General features: G+C 40.4%; 1 protein-coding gene across 2 annotated transcripts in view; it reads left to right on the plus strand.

Moving 5' to 3' along the window:
* The window catches only part of UROC1 (urocanate hydratase 1), a 29,784-nt gene that overhangs the window by 606 nt on the left and 12,426 nt on the right, over positions 1-16,752 (plus strand). For both annotated transcript variants that reach the window (XM_015875050.3, XM_015875051.2), the window contains exons 2-14: positions 3,473-3,603; positions 5,771-5,864; positions 6,001-6,060; positions 8,001-8,129; positions 8,469-8,530; positions 9,554-9,620; positions 10,132-10,275; positions 12,899-12,987; positions 13,434-13,496; positions 14,183-14,362; positions 14,490-14,587; positions 14,734-14,806; positions 15,734-15,855. In XM_015875050.3, the coding sequence (XP_015730536.1) occupies positions 3,473-3,603; positions 5,771-5,864; positions 6,001-6,060; positions 8,001-8,129; positions 8,469-8,530; positions 9,554-9,620; positions 10,132-10,275; positions 12,899-12,987; positions 13,434-13,496; positions 14,183-14,362; positions 14,490-14,587; positions 14,734-14,806; positions 15,734-15,855 (1,312 nt within the window). The remainder of the gene's footprint in view (positions 1-3,472; positions 3,604-5,770; positions 5,865-6,000; positions 6,061-8,000; positions 8,130-8,468; positions 8,531-9,553; positions 9,621-10,131; positions 10,276-12,898; positions 12,988-13,433; positions 13,497-14,182; positions 14,363-14,489; positions 14,588-14,733; positions 14,807-15,733; positions 15,856-16,752) is intronic.

Here is a 16,752-nt window from a genome sequence, read left to right on the forward strand (position 1 = left end):
ACAGTAAACACAAAATGTGGCAGATCGACATCTCGGTACGAGTTACTTATCTACATGTTTGCATAACGATCCAGAAATGATTTATTTTAACCAGTAGTTTGAAGCATCCTGGAATCGAGACAAGTTTATAAGGAATCGAGTTAATTATTTGTCTTACGTTGTGTAATTCTTTTCCAGTGTCTTTTTGTTTAAATAGTTTGTGTACACACTAAAGCAATCATTGCGGTGTTTCATGTTAGAGATTTCATAAAAACATCTGCAGCAGAAAATAATGGTCAGTGGGTAGAGAACCTTAGGGACTGTGTTGAGAAGATGAGGGGGGTTTCTTAGCTTGAACGCCTGTGCTTCATCACATGGAATACTTGACAGTGTGACTTTCTGGTCACACAGAAGTTCCTCACCCACACCAAGATACGTGCAACTTTCTTGCTTTCGTGGGAGTTCTCCCTGGCATTAGCACTGAAATTCTTTCAGAGCCCATTTCCAGAAGCAGAAGAGAACCCATTCTCTGGGTAGAGGGAGGAACAGCTGTGAGATATCCAGAGAGGATTTACTCCAATGTCAGGAGCAGTTGTGGTGGAGGCATCCTGTGTGTGCCTGGGACAGCTCAGACAGATGGAAGTGTGGCTTGCAAGCATGCAGAAAGGGGCTGTGGGGATAGATGTGAAGATAGGAGATGGTGTTTCTCTCAGTGCAATGCCAAACCTTACTGTCTACCTGAAGAAACACTGGTAATGACAAAACCCTCACTACCTATATGGAAACCAGGATTGAATGCCCCCAAAGCTTTGCAAGGAGACCGTGGTAGGCTGCTTTTCTGGTCCCAGCCTACTGTCTTACTTTCCTCAGATCTCCTTCTTATCTACCACATGTGATAAAAGGTCATGATGGCTGGGTTTTTTATTGGCCTCTTAAAAATTTAAAAGCTTCCTTTCTGATTTACTTTACTCTTAGTCCTCCACCTTCAACTCTTAACAGGGTTAGAGGCTCAGCTGGTATTTATTTTCTATCTGAGAGGCTGAATCTTCTTAATAAGAAGTGTTTCGTGCTTAGGAAAGGTTGCCTGTCTACAAGGTGGTTTTAAAGTCTTGAGACAGGCTACCAGATCTTGTTGGCAATGTGTAATACTGAGCACATTGCGAGGCTTGTCTTTAGGTGTAACACTGTGCTCATTTGCTAATTGAGGCACTCGCGGAAGCTTTGACAGAAGTGAAGTTAATAATGCTCTGCTAATTTCCACAGACGAAGGATTTGTCCCTCTGTTCACATACCTTCATTCCAATTTTACCCCTTTTCACAATAATAATCCTTAGCTCTTTTTTTACTTTCTTGGGCTTCCTTTTTTGGCTACAATAGAAATCCTGTAAGCAAGATTTATACATTTCTGCATGTTCTGGGGCTTGCTAAAGAGATATACAATGCTTCCTACCATATCAACTTTAATCTCTTTGGATAAATCAAGCCATTTCTCAGAACTGATTTTTGTTTATGTTTCCTGAGACATCTTCCTTATGCATTCTTTGCCTGAGGCCTGTAGCAGCCACATCCTCTCCTTTTCTCTATATGGCTCAGTAAACCCCAGTTTTCAGTTTTCCAGCCTCTGTATCTCTATGTAAATACACTGCAAGGAAAACAGCCCTTAAATATTATGAGCAGTGCATCCTTTACAGAACAAGGACACTGCATTCTTGGTACTTACTGACATTCTATTAAAGCTGGTGCAACCTGGGAGGAATGCACACTTCTCAGTGTTGCAAAGAATCAGAGAAATGCCTAGCCATGGGCCCCAGCCCATAGGCTGACTTGGTCCTGGGCCTGCCTTGCCTTTATGGGCTTGCCTGGTGAACTCTGAGCCATATCTCATCCTAGTAACCATCACCTGATCCTAACTTGCTTTCCTGGCTTCACAGCAGGCTTGGACATCACTGTGATAAGCTGATGTTTCAGAGGTGCTGAGCAGATAGGTGCCACTCAGAGTGCTGGCTGAGGAAGCTACAAACAGGAACACCTACAGATGAAATACCCGCAGTCTAATATCAGAGGGGAATGTGTCAGCTATGGGTACAATTAATCTTAAAGATCACAATAGCGTTTCATATGGTGCTTTAATGAAACTTCAGGAATAATGGCCTTGTATTGCCATTCCTTGAAAGCCTGAGGAACAGTCTATTTGAATTTGCTCCTTAAGTGCCTTTCTCAGGTTATCCAGTTTGACTCAATAATGAATATGCAAAATTCTCCCTGATGCATATGCCAACTGCCTTTTCATGAAGCAGTCAGGCTCCATCTAAGCAATTTTAAGAGACCCAGTGCTGCTATTGAGAGGCTGCTTCAGAATCTGTTATTTAAATTCGTCTAATTTCATGGCTGCATTTCTTCATGGCTAATTTACAGCCATTTATTCCTCTTTCCAGCATTTCCCTGAAGCTGCTTCCTACTTTGACACTTATCCTGCAGTAAGACAGCAATCAAATGTCACCTTTGTTCTGTTAAGCTAAACAAGGCACAGTCTTAGTCCTCTTTTATAAGATCAGCTCTCTATTGTCTGAGCAGCCCAGGAGCCCTTCTCACTCCTCATGTAACACTGAAGTTCATGTTTCATTAATGTTTGCATCATCAAAATTCAGGTCTCTGCTAACATGGGACACTAATAGGACAGGGGCTTGGTCTAAGCATATTTGAAAATCCAGACAGATTTTGCCTGCTTGTGTTTTTAGAGCAAAGAAAAATGCTATTTTTCCTTCAGTTTCATTATAATTCAATAACAGATAATACTGATCAGAGACTAGGTGAGCCTTGCCTGTGTGGAAGCAAAATACTTTCATCCTAAGAGTTCTCTGTAGCTAAAATGCCAAATGTAGAAGCACTTCTTTCCCCCTATATTATTTCCCTGTATTAAGTGGTGCTGAGCTTCCCAGCAGCAAGTCCTGCCAGCACCTAGTGATATGTATGACTTCAATAAATGTAAGCCATCATGCTATGCAATACATTAGTATGCTGAATGTATAACGAAACTTAACCCAATAATATCTTCCTCTGTAAGTCACATAATTCAGGGCTAACCTGTTTGAACTGAAGGTACAGTAAGGTCTTTGGAGTCTCTGGGAGTCCAGGATCTCACAATAAGTGTTTCTGAACAGTGCTTTTCTTGGTAGTTCAGTGCCCCCTAGCACTGCAAGAGGAGATTCATCCCAATCAGATGTCTGTAGGTTTATGCATTACTTATCAAATCTCCAAGGTCTTCCCATGAAGATTTGAGGTCAGTGGGGAGAGCAGGGTTGCATGTGTACATCCACTGAATCTACAAGGAAAGATAGAGATGGGTAGCTCTCCCCTGGCTTGGCCTTTTAAATTAAACCATCCTTGTGATAGCTGACATAGGTTTCCCGCTGAGTCTAAAGTTCAGGGCCACCCACTTACCTCCATTTCTCTTTTAGCTTCATTATTGTGTCCTTAATTTTTTTCCTGACAGCTTGCTTTGCGCAATGCCTTGCGTTATTTCCCACCTGACATACAAAAGAAGCTGGTGCTGGAATTTGCTGAAGAACTCAGGCTGTATGGCCATATCTACATGTACAGGTTCTGTCCAGATATTGAGATGAGGTAAGAACTGGAGGGTTCATGCTGCAATTGGATGTCCTGTGTGTCTTTAGACAGAAGAGGTATGGTTTACACTGATTGCTAATGTGTGTCTTACTCTCCTGTAAAGCTGCATTGTTCATCCTTCAGTTTTCATCCTATTTTCTGTCCTCATGAGAGTCTCATGGACTAGCAGGGAAACAGACTGCACCCCTCTGGATAGGTGCTGGCAGGACTTACTGCTAGAAAGCTCAGAACCACTTAATACAGGGAAGGGGCTGAGTAAGGTCATGTACTTGGTAATGCCAACTTTACCATATACTGAGATGCCATATGCTCTACCCCATAGCAAATCTTAGAGTTCCCAGGGACCAGTCACTGTTCAAAAATCTCTGATTGCAGCCTGAGCAGGAAGCCTGCACTAGCCCTGAGATGATGCCAGTTGTCATGAACCAAGAGGTAAGATCAGTTGAGTGGATGACTTTGAGATCTGCTTTGAGAGACTGATTATTTGTCAATCTCAGAGAAGATTTCCTGGGCTTGAAAGAGAAGCAGCACATTTTTTCCACACTTGGAACCTGTATCTGACCCTGCCTTGTAATAGGCAGTGTCTGTTGATCTCGAAGCATCACTTCATTACAGATCTAAGGGGGCTAATGTTTGTGAAGCAGAACAGTTTTGGAGAGGGCTGCCAGGGGCTAGTTTCTTTTTTTAGACTGATTGATTCCTTTTTGCATCCAGCAGAGGCCTGGTTAATGTCTATACAGAAATCAGAATAAGCAAGCAACAAGAAAGCACTCTAATTTCCACAGGCATCCATGTTTTTGTGCTGCCCATAGTCTGGGGTCAGCTCTTGTAGAAATCAGCCAAGGGGATGACAACTGTAAGAGAAAGTGAAAGATATTGCAGAGCTGGACTGAAGAGGACAGTAGTCCTAAGGTACAGATGAGGACTCCTTCTGCTCTCAGCTCTAATAATACAGTCCACCAGCTTGTTTCTATCACTGGCATCAGTGATTCTTGACTGCCTCAAATATTTTCTTTATAGTTTGTGATGATTTTACAGCTCTGCTTTTCCAGCTGACTCTTACAGTCTCAGATTAAGAAATATCTTTTGTTGCCTTATTCTAGTATTATTTGGTTTTGTTTTGTTTATACCAGGGAGCACAGTCCCATTTGGTTCTGTTCCCCTCAACACCCTTTTTCCCATACAAACGCTCTCAGCCTGTTCTTGAACACTGGGTTTCTTAAACTGTGAACAGTCTTAAGGGGGAATGACTTCTCTTGATGAAATAGTATCATTCCACAGAAGTCCTCTTGTTTTATCACCTCAAACTTAGAAAAGCAAATTGACTACAAAGCATTTGCTTCAGTATCCTGATGTAAATAGCTGGGATAAAGTGTAAATGATCATGGGAGGAGCCCATTTGCTATATCTATAGAATTTACTTCTTTATCTTTACCATTTGCACTCTTTAGCATAGTTTCTTCAGTGTAACTGTCTTCCTTGCCTAAAGAAAGCACCCAGACACTGAAGATCTATGGTCCAGTAAAAGGAAGATTGTTTAAAGAACGTGTGTAGCAGAAATGCTAAGTCACAGCTTGAAGCAGTGATTGAGCACCTGGTGGGAAGGCAGGACCAACCCAGGGGGGCTCAGGTGCATGCAGTGCAATGACCCTGCATGACTGGAAGGGATGGAACCAGGATCCAGCCCTTCCCAGATCTCATTTAAGGGTTGGCAATGAAGGCAAGGGTATCTCACTGAAGATCCCTGCTTACAGGAGGCTTTCCAAAGGTAAGCAGATTTTCTTCCTTTCTTTCTGCAACCATGGCTGTTGCATTTGGGCTTGTCCTCATTTGCTGCAGCTTAGGATTGTGCTGACCCCACTATTATTGCTTTACTTTCCCTCACATTATAGCATTACAACATGTCAATCGTTCCTATCTGCCTTCAGGAATTTTCAGTGCCTGTGATGGTTTTGTTGCTTACAGAGAAAGAAAGAGCAGAACTCTTGATTATAACTCTTGCTGTTCTATCTCAGTGGCACTGATAGAACTGTGCTCAGGCCTATACAAGTACAGCAAAGGAACCATCTCAGTGCCTGGGGATACTTCTGTTGGATGTTTCCCTTATATTGTATGTTGTAGTTTCCCTTATATGCGCTCTAAAGTCTGGTGAATGCCATTTCAGAGCATACCCCATAGAAGATTATCCTTGCAAGACCAAATCAGCTGCTGCCATCATGCTGATGATTATGAATAATCTGGATCCCTCAGTGGCTCAGGTAAGCTGCAGTGACAATAAAAGAAGTTTATTACTTCTGCTGCTCCTACAGCACACGTTGAACAGATAGTGTCGGAGACACACAGAAATATTCCAGAAATGTGCTTGCCTTATTATTGTTAAATTATCCTTCTCAGTTTCCACAGGAGCTTGTCACTTACGGAGGAAATGGGCAGGTCTTCAGCAACTGGGCTCAGGTAGGACACTGTTGCTTTTGCAGCTTCTGTCATGAAAGCTGCTGTACGCTCCCCCAGGCACGTTCTGCTTAGGCAGAGTTTGCAATAATTCTTGGCAGTCATTGTCTCTAAATACTCCAAAACATCCTGTCTGGGTAGAGGAATGCTCAGTTATGAGCCGTGTAGATGGGAAGAGCTTGATTTAGTAAAGAGAGCACAGACAATCCAATAGAAATACTGTGTTTGAAAAAATGTCAAGCTGTGTAAGATGATGTAGAAAGTTCTTTGTCTTTCTCTGATGTGTGTGTATGTATCTGTACTCTGCACAGGTAGTTTATAGGCAAAATAAATTTTAGGAAACAAAAAGCATATCTTTTATTTGTTTATTTCTGGTGCTTTTGCAACATTTTTCACAATACATAGAGGAATATAAAAATGAGGCTGTGATGAAGTGCAGCCCTGAATCTTTCCAATGAAATCAGATGAGCTGGAATTGTTCACATACTAACTGGGCAGGTCACAGTGCTTTTTATTTGCAGGACTAACTCCGATCTTCTGATGGCAATGGCAAGTGGGTGGCATCCTTATCTAACATCTGAGCTGGGATATTCAAGTTATGGCTGTCAATCTAAAAGTTCACACCGTTTCTTTGTTCTGTGCATTAATTCATAAGTGTCAGTTAATGCACTGCATGAAAGCTTTACAGCATCTCTCAAGTCACCACTGCTGGCAGTTCATACTGTGGGCCTGACTGGGGTGACATCCCTCAGGCAGATGCTGGGCTGCAAGGTGAAGGAGAGTCTCTGCCAAAGACAGAAGTATTTTCTTTTCTCTTGTTCCCATCCAAGTTAGAGCTTTGACCTGCAGTTGTTTCACAGCAGAACAAACAAAACCTTTCTGCTCTTGCTTATTTGGAGTAGCAATCACATAAATGATTCAGTTATGATAGAACATTTTGTTCTCTGTGGGTTAAAAACAGCGTGCTTTTTGAAAATCTGTCCTTGCAAAATTCCCATTGAAAAGGCTGCATTTGGTTTGTATCATCCACGCAGGCCTCTGTTTTATCCTGAATCGGTTTTGAAGAAAAACAAACAAACAAAAAAACCAACCAGAGGTAAATTTCCACTTCCCAACTTGTCCTCAGTCCACAGATCCATTTTTCTGTGTAACTGCAGAAACCCTATTCCAAACTGTTGTTGAATTCCATGTCCCATAGAAAAGCCCTTCTTGGATCCGGCTGTCCCATGAAATATAATGAATCTCTAGGCCAATGAAATATAATGAATGGGCTTTGTAATAGACAGTGATGGATGTGAGTTTAATCTATAGCAGTTTAAATAGTCATACTTTGTGGCATAAACCAAGAGTAACTATTGAAATATGAAGATGGATTGGAGATGCATTTATTTATGTGTTCCTTGGTATTTCAAGGAGTGTTGTCCATAGTGAAAACTGTTTGTTTGGTTTGAGGAAGAATTTAAATACATACGTCTGTTGAAAAGATGACAAGTACCAGAAGTGACTGAATTATCTGTATCAGGTTAGGATCAAAAATATACATGAGTATTTAATCTCTTTTATGGGGAAAGTTTTGCAGTTTGGTTTCGGATACATAGCCAGAAATGTGCCACATCCAAATGGTTAATCTCAAGATAAAATCAGAATGGCTTTCAAAATGATGCACTGAAAAGCTAGCAAAGCATTTCTGGGGTTTATACTGGAGAAATTATTCTGGAACTTATTCAGACCTCTTCTTGTTGATTTATGTTTCCTGCTGAGTGATGTCTCTTAATGGATTTTATTAAAAGCAAGAATGTGTTGAGAGCTCTGGCTGTTATTCCATATGTGAATACACCTCGTTATCTCTATAGCTGCATTCATACTCCATTTAGCAGCTTCATGAAGGAACATAAATGCACGATGGAAACAGATTCCCTCACTTTCCTTGCTTTCCTTTTCAGTTCTGGTTGGCAATGCAATATTTGTCAGAGATGACTGAAGAGCAAACATTGGTAATGTACAGTGGACATCCTCTGGGACTCTTTCCCAGCCATCGATATGCTCCAAGATTAGTCATTACTAATGGCATGGTAGGTGTTAGCATCTTGTTTTCTTTTTTCCTCCTCTTCTGTTTAGTTTTCATGTGTCTACTGAATTAAAATGTAATTGATACTACCTGAACTAATATCATCTCACAGAAGAATCTCAGGTCTAAATTCTGCTGCATTTATTGCAGCACAATCTCTGTCACCTCAGGTGAGCTGATCTGCAGTGAGATAGGGAACGATCCTCTCCTTATGAGAGGGCTTAGTTCTGAATGAGCCTGAGCTGTACATGTTCTTGATCAAAACAGAGAGTTTAGATAGTGAAAAAGATTTGCTTAAATCTCTAATTTGCTTATTTAAATTTCCTTTTTATTCTTTTCTTAGGTGATTCCCAACTATTCTAGTAGAGATGAATATGAGAAGATGTTTGCTTTGGGAGTAACAATGTAAGAAGGCACCTCGCTATTTAAAAACCATCAAATATTTATCTAAAATTTAACTCAAATATCAAGCAGCTGCTGTTTAAAATATCTGATGCAGATGGATTTCAACTGTGCTGCTTAAAGTCCTGATGCTGCAACATATTAATGCACACTTAAACGCAATTACTTAGGAGCTTGAGTCACGTTCAGCCACACGTATAAGGATGTAATTGAGGTCTGGTAGGAATTAGAATTAGGTTTATTTGTAAGACTGGGCTGAATTTCAGCATGAAGCCATAATCATAACCTACACTTTGCAGTTACACTTTGCAGTGGTTGTTTCACAATCTGCAAAAACCATAAGTTATGAAGTGTTTGTTTCTCTTTGCACCAAGAGAAAGCTTTGAAGTAGAACACTGCAGGATTTTCTTTTCTTTTACTTTTTTTATAATTATTATTTGCCTGCTTCTTTTAGTGTTCATCTATCAGATGAGCACAGGATAGTAATTTGCTGTTTGCCACGAAGAGACTCAATTAAAACTATAAAAACAGATTGGTAAGAAATGGAAAGACTCAAACAGAGCATCCCTTACCATGTACCCAGGGATTTCATAGGAATAGGTTGAGGTCACATTTGGGTTTATAACTTTCATAATGACTGTGTGTCTTGCAAGCAGGATTGGCACTGAAAACCAATGGTACAAAGGAATCTGCTTTGAAAAGGTGAAGAGGAATCTGTTTGTGTCCCAGTCCCTGTGCTGAATGCCAAACCAAGATTTACATATATTTTCCAGTTTACGCATTTTAAACTCAGTAGCTTAAAGAGCTCAATGATCCTCTGAAAGCACTGTTAATGAAGGAGTTCGATTAAGTTGGTAATGGGATAATATAAAATAATGCCAAATAGAAGTACAGGAGGTTGGTTTTTGTGTGTTAGGTTGCTAGGAGTTTTTCTTGTTTTGTTATACTAGAAATATATGTTGACATATAAAGCATTCGTTCTGCCTGAGCAACACATGGCGTCATCATGTTCTTTGATCTTGCTAGGTATGGTCAGATGACTGCAGGGAGCTACTGCTACATTGGACCCCAGGGAATAGTCCATGGAACTGTGGTAAGAAACCAGGGAAAGCTTGGTGAGTTGATAACTGTAGGATAACTGTGGCTGGGGACTGGGGTGAGATGAACCACTGTGGAAGGATGTTACATGCAGGTATTTAGCAGGTTTGTTTTCCTTAGCAGCCATCTCGAGTAAGTCTCTGTATTGCGAACTGCTCATTATTCTATTTGGCAGTGGCAGAAATAGGTTTCAGTACAGATGGTTTCATAACATCACCTTTGTAACATGGTTCCTTTTTAAAAGATGACCACCATTTCATGGTCCCAGTGACCTCTGAAGCCAATTCCACAGTTTCAAACTGTCTTTGCAAATGGAACACATCATTTGGATACAGAAAATAGGTGCCTGAGAGTGCCTTCAGCAGTCCTGCTTGCAAATAGCCATGTGTTCAAAGTATCTACAGAAGTTAATTGGGGAAAATGCAGCTTGTTTGTTTGTTTTTGTTAAATTGCAGGGACTCTGGGTGAAATAACTCCTGGTAATTGCGATATTATGTTGTGTGTAGCTCACAGTGCTGAATGCAGGCCGTCGCTATTTGAAGGCAGAAGACCTGTCTGGAAAGGTGTTTGTTACTTCTGGTCTTGGAGGGATGAGTGGGGCTCAAGCAAAGGCTGCGGTCATTGCTGGCTGTGTGGGGATTATTGCAGAGGTAAGAGCAGCGCTCCTTTCTTTCTGTCTTTTCTTCATGGGCTGAATTAGAGCTCTCATTCTCCTGATCATTTAGACCCCCTTAATAATACTACCAGGCCAAACTCAAAAGATACTGTACCGAAATCAGCATATCTTTCTATTGCTGAGATTTTTCACTGCTATTCCATCCTTTGTGACCCCACTATAAAGATATGAATGATTACTACTTAGGGCTGCTTGAATGATTCTGTTCAATGAGCCATACTCAGTGCTTGAGCTAGAGGAAGAAAGGCTTTGAGAACCAAACTCCACTTAGGGCGAAATACAGTGGGAAGTTCACCCTTCTCAGCCAAATTACTTTATAAAGAGAGTTAGCTGGCAGGTCTTTGCTGCAGGCAGGTCACTTACTGCAATCGGAAGGGTAAGAGTATTGCAATCTGACCTGTAATTATGATAATTAAAATTCAAAACATAATGGGCTGGACTGCCCATGTGGCATGCAGTAGATCTGTCCTGCTCTGTCTAGCTGAAGCCTTACTCATGAAATGGTGATTTCAGCTGTTCTGCAGTGATGATGCAGAAGTGTGAGCTTTTTGTTTGTTTGTTCTGGGGTGTTTTTTTGTTATCAAAACATGAGTTATGCATGGATTTGAGACCTCATCAAGTACTCCCTGAAGATGAAATAAATGTATTTAATTTATCATTGAAAACGTTCTTGTTGAATAAATTCTTATTCAGACTTCTACTGTGTCATCGTGATCTTTCAAATGCTAGAATACAAAAGGAGAGATTCTAGTGAATGCTATTCACAGCAGCCCTTTGTCCTTTTCATCTCCATGGCTGCAGATGATTTTGTTCAGGAGACTGAATATCGCCTGGTTTTTATCTTCTGTGAGATGATCCTTGTCGGAAATGAGCCTCAGGAGCACATGTGGATAGCTATATATATGTACATATTATTTATTTAAGGAACTATTTATGCAAATAGCACTGATGAATTGTGCAAGAGATGTCATTTTGTCAGCCAGGGCTTCCGAAGCTCAGACAGCAGGGATTAATGGTGCAAGTCTTTTACTTCTTCTGTTTGACATGAAGCAGATCGTAATGTTATGAAATAACAGTGTGGAAGGCCAGATGATGTCCTCTGAGCTGCACTCAGATCCCCAGGGCTGCACTGAAGGTGATATTGGCTCAACATGGTTGTGCAAATTCTAAAACGGAGGTTGTTTTCTCTTGTTTTCTTTAATTGTGTATTTGAAAACACATTTGGAAGGAAGCTGGCTTTCTTGTTTGCTAGCAAGTCTGTGAAAGACTTTCCAAGGCTGACAGAGAGATCTGAAATAAAACATGTAATGAATTTAAATAGATTTGCTGTGTTATGCAGAGATTCAAATGAACCCAGTTCCTGTAATTCATATGAAATATTGAATCTTTTTTCTTTTCCCCTGTGCTGATTTAAATGACTCCCAGAGTAGCTGTCTCCCATGGCACCTGACTTCCTATTGAATAATTCTATCGGTAGTGACACTGCTATTACCATAATCTGGGGTTTGGAAGGATAGTCTTTATTACTGATGTGGGAAGTGATGGAAGGTTTCTCATGCTAGGAATAATTGGGGAAGAAAAGGTTCCCTGGTGTTCAAGCCACTCCTGAATACAGAACTTATTTAATTTACATATAAATACTTTGTTAATGAGAAATAATAGAATTGAAGTGATGGGGTGGATTATAGAGAAGTAAAAATGCTTTAATGAAATACTGTAGGATACTCAGGTTATGCATTCTTGGGCACACACCACTCAGTGTCTAAAGCAGTTGCTACCACAGAAAATTGGCTTGAATTAATTTTGTCATTTGCTTTACACCACTGATAGCTCATTATAAAAGTCTTAATGATGTGCGAGTTTGGACACTGAATCATTAATATGGAATCTGTGCCAAAGCCTTCACAATTTGTCTATTCATTTATATTTTTATCCAGCTTATCTCTGATGCATAAGTGAGTCCAAAAGGGTACTGAGTTAGGACTGAGCTTGTTTGGAGGTTCAGAGTTCAAAGCAAGAAGGGATTGAAGATGTAGTTTTGTTTTGATCCACTCCATTTTTCACAGAGGCATCAGCCAGCTGGGACAAGGAAGAGCTTTTCTCTTTCCCATATTTGGTTGAGAATTTCAACCAGCTCAAGGAGCAAAAGTGAGGGTCGATTTCCATTGCTTCGCCCTGGGCAGTCCAGCAGAAATGTCTGAGTAGATTTAAAATAATAATAACATATATTTAAATCTTGCTGTTTGTTTTTCACTGCAATCACAAAAAAATAACATAAAAAATGATTTTAAATGTGTAAATATGTTAACTCTTATACGGTTTCAGTAAGAATTTCTTGTTTGCTGTCAATGTTGAGAAGTGATGAATCAAAAAGGGTTTCTTTTTTCTTGTTTGTAACTTGAAATAATAGAGAACAGGATTAATAAAGATCGGAGGAGGAAAGTAAGGATTTGAACAATTGCTCTGTCGTGTTTAGGCCCATCAGGACTGATTTACTCATTTGCCATTTTTTTTCCAGGCCAATTAAAAATAAATAAAGGTAAAAGTGACCCAGTAGGGAAAAATGAGGGTTTTAAGGTCTCTGCTGTGTGTCTTAGGTTGATGAAGCAGCGCTTATGAAACGTTACAAGCAAGGATGGCTCATGGAAATTTCTAATAACTTGGACCACTGCATTGCTCGCCTTAGGTATGGCTTGTAGTGTTATTCAGCTACTTTATCTCCACACCCTATTCCTTGCTTTGCATCTGTCTGCCCTGTGCCATTGTAGTATGCACAGAAGAGAGGTTGAAGGACATCTCCTCTTATCCCAGGTCTGATTTTGAATGCGAATCCATCCTTCTTGGTGACTACCAATGCTTAATACATGCTGTTACTGATGCTTCATATAATTTATAATGTCTATTAAATGTGTCTTCGTGGTGCCATGAATATGCATATAACAATTATGTATAGTGTTATGCTTCAAGAATTGGTCGTTCTTTCTGGAATCACTGATTACATGAAGGTCAAAAGTTCAGTTGCCTGGCTGGGTGTTGGAAACCACACGCAGACTGTTAGTTTCGTTTGCAATGTGTATATTGCAATGTGCTATTTCTTTTTTTTTTCAACCAGCCTTTTAAAATCTGTTCTAGAGATGCAAGGAAGAATAAAATTGCCCTCAGTCTGGGTTACCATGGGAATGTGGTGGACCTGTGGTAAGTAGTATATATGGGTGATGGATATATTACTGCTTTGAAACTTGCTTCCAGTCTTGAAAGGGAAGTGGCATTAAGCGTAGGGCTGAGTTAATGACTCTGGATATTCATGAAAAACTTCATTGTCAAAAGGGGTATCTTCATCCTCATGTCACAGTTCCCACTTGCTTCTCATGCATTCTTTCCTTATGGAACAGTGAATTTCTTAGGGAAAGAAATCACTGAGATTTGTCTTCAAATGAAGAAGTAATTTATCCTTCTTCTAACTTTTCACTGTCTGGTAAGTGAAAAAGCATCTCTGACTTCAGTGAAGAGCAAAAGTATTTTGAGGCATTGATTGAATAAAAACAATCAGAAGATGGGTATGAATTCTAGCACTCTGAAGGCTGTATCCAGTGCTAAATCTTGCTTTTACCCCGTGTACCAAAGGCTGAGACTGACCAATACAATTGGTATTTGATTCATCTACTGGTGTTCCTGTACAGGGGAATGTGAAGTATAAGAGTTGTGCATAGATCTTCACCATGATTTCCCACCTCTTGACTGTTAAAACAAGGCAGCTTGCCAAGGGTGTATGTTTATAAACAGCTGTTCGGGATGGAAGAATCTCACCTGAAAGAAGAGCCTGAATGTGAAATAACAGCTTCTGTTCAAGCATTCTGTTAATTATCTTCCCTTCCCCCCAGGGAGAGGCTTGCATATGAGCTGGACACAACAGGAGAGCTGCTAGCTGATCTGGGGTCTGATCAAACTTCTTGTCACAACCCATTCAGTGGGGGATACTATCCAGTCCAGCTTGGCTTTGAGGAAGCCAAGCAGCTCCTGTCCACCAATCCGGGGAAGTTCCGAACTCTGGTACAGGAGAGGTAAAATGTCTTAGTGACTCATGCTTTTAACCTTTAAGTTTAGTTGCTTTGCGAGGGATTGCATCTTTTGTCTTTCTCACAAGACATTTCACTGACCTGTTATGTACTGTTTCATTCTTTATTTCAGTCTGAGGAGACAAGTGGCTGCTATTAACAGACTAACTGATAAGGGCATGTTTTTCTGGGACTATGGCAATGCTTTTCTCTTGGAGGCTCAAAGAGCTGGTGAGTAGATCCTGGAAAAGTGGAAATGCGGTCAATCTGGAATACATCTTCCTATCCCTGTTCTTTGATAGGGTTGGCCACAGTGTTGTACAAACTCTCTAGTCCTTCCCATTCTCTCACTTACTGCCTCTTAACTCCTTTTGTAGGTGCTGATGTTGAGAAAAAAGGAGCCAATAAAACAGAATTCAGATATCCTTCCTACGTTCAGCACATCATGGGGTATGTTGGATTGATCCTGCAATAATGCGCTCAAGTGCTTTATGACAATTGGTGTCTGGAGGTATTGCACTAAGGAGGTGCCATCTAGTGCATGTCTTGCAGTGTACTGTACAAGATGAAAAGGAGGTAACTAGCAGTAGTAAACTTGACTCATGGGAGATATGTCACAGTTACTCTTCTTTTTCCTCTATTTTGGAGTAGTGCCCCATGAGTCTCAGGAAGATGTCCCATAGGCTATAAGCATCATCCTTGTCTTCTCTATTGGTTTCGGTAGAGCTACTCCTCACATTTTCCTTTGAACAGGAAAAAAGAAGAACTGGTCCTAGAGGGATATGTTATGTGTAGTTACCATGAGGCTGTAGTAACAGAGGTGTGCTGCTAATGTTTTGAAGTGAAAGACATGACGAGTCTTGATAATTTGGTGTAAAACTTCATCCTTTTTAGGTTTACAAAGTTATATGAAAGCAAACACCAGGTGTCTGAACAGTAAGCTAAAACACTGACAAATCAAAACTCTTCCTTACATTTCCTTCCAGAAAATGCCTGGACTTGGTCTTTTGTTCAGACCTAGAATTGTCTGATAGTGTAGATGCACTCAGGGTTAGCGTGGGTTAAGGAGGAAAAGACCAGGCAACAGTAAAAGTACATTTTATGAAAGAGAAGAAAAATTGCAATTTATCTGATGCAACTGTCCAACACTGCTGTCAAAATGGTGCTCTGATTGGATCTTTTTACTCCATTCAATGCTTATATGAGACATCACTGTTTCATTAGTTAATGGCTCCTGATGTTTCTGTTTAGATTAGTTCATTGAAAATGTTTGAAATTCTTCTCTCTCTGACTAATGAAAGAAAAGCAGTGCTTGCAGCCAGGATAAATAAAGAAAGAATTTCAACCATCTCTTAATGAAGAATGTTCTCTTTGCAGGGACATTTTTTCCCTGGGATTTGGGCCATTCCGCTGGGTTTGTACCTCAGGTGACCCACAGGACCTTGCTACCACTGACTCAATTGCCATGTCTGTGCTGGAGGACTCCATTCGTCGGGGAGGTAAGGCAACATCGCATGCCCTCATCGCTGGGAGTGGATTTGGAAAGCTGATCAGAATTGTGCAGCGTGATGGCTTTTGGCTGAAACCATAATGAGCAGGTTAGGTAGCAGATCAGTTGAAGGAAACCCAGGTTTCATTTGGCCTGGTGCTCCATCCAGTGTCATTTATTTGTGATTGCAATTTTGAGGTCCAAAGCTTTTTTTTATTTGTTAATAAAATGGCAGCTGATTGGTTCCACCAATGAGTATAATCTAGAATACATGTTGTGTATATACTGCTTTGCAATCTAGGATTTGCACTATTCCATATCACTGACAGTGATCTGTTGCTGTTATCCCCAGATTATGAGTAGGAACAAGGAACAAGGAGGAACAAGGCTGACTATTAGCGAGCTGAATCCCAGTCTCCAATATTACAGTGGGAAGTTCTACTGCTTTCCCTTTCTTTGTCTGCTTTCACAGTAGCTGGGCATCAGACTCAGAGTTTTAAGTGTCATTGTCCTGCAGCACTGAAGTCCTCTGCTCTTCTGTTTCCACACAGGGGAGGTTTGTACTCCTTGGTATCAGGAAGAAATGGTTTGCAAAACTAAATTATTATGGGGAGGAGCACATATCTCTGTCTGATTAATTTATTTCTTCCTGCATTTTATGTTAAAATATTTTCTACTTCTTTCACAAAAGAAATCACTGGAATATAAATAAAATATTTTAAGTGTTTTTCTATTTGTTCTGGAATGGTTAGTATTGTAAGGATCTACCAGCTTTGGATACATTTCTCATTTGAAATAATGCTGCTATTGTCTTCCAATAATGAGGATGGAAATTAGCCTTAATGCTTCTTTGCAAGAGGTGAATTATTGATGGAGGGGGTCTGACTGCAAGGTTGTCAGCTCCATC

This window comes from Coturnix japonica, chromosome 15 (genome assembly GCF_054131305.1).
Source record: "Coturnix japonica strain WE chromosome 15, WE-NBRP24, whole genome shotgun sequence".
In the NCBI taxonomy this organism is placed as follows: Eukaryota; Metazoa; Chordata; class Aves; order Galliformes; family Phasianidae; genus Coturnix; species Coturnix japonica.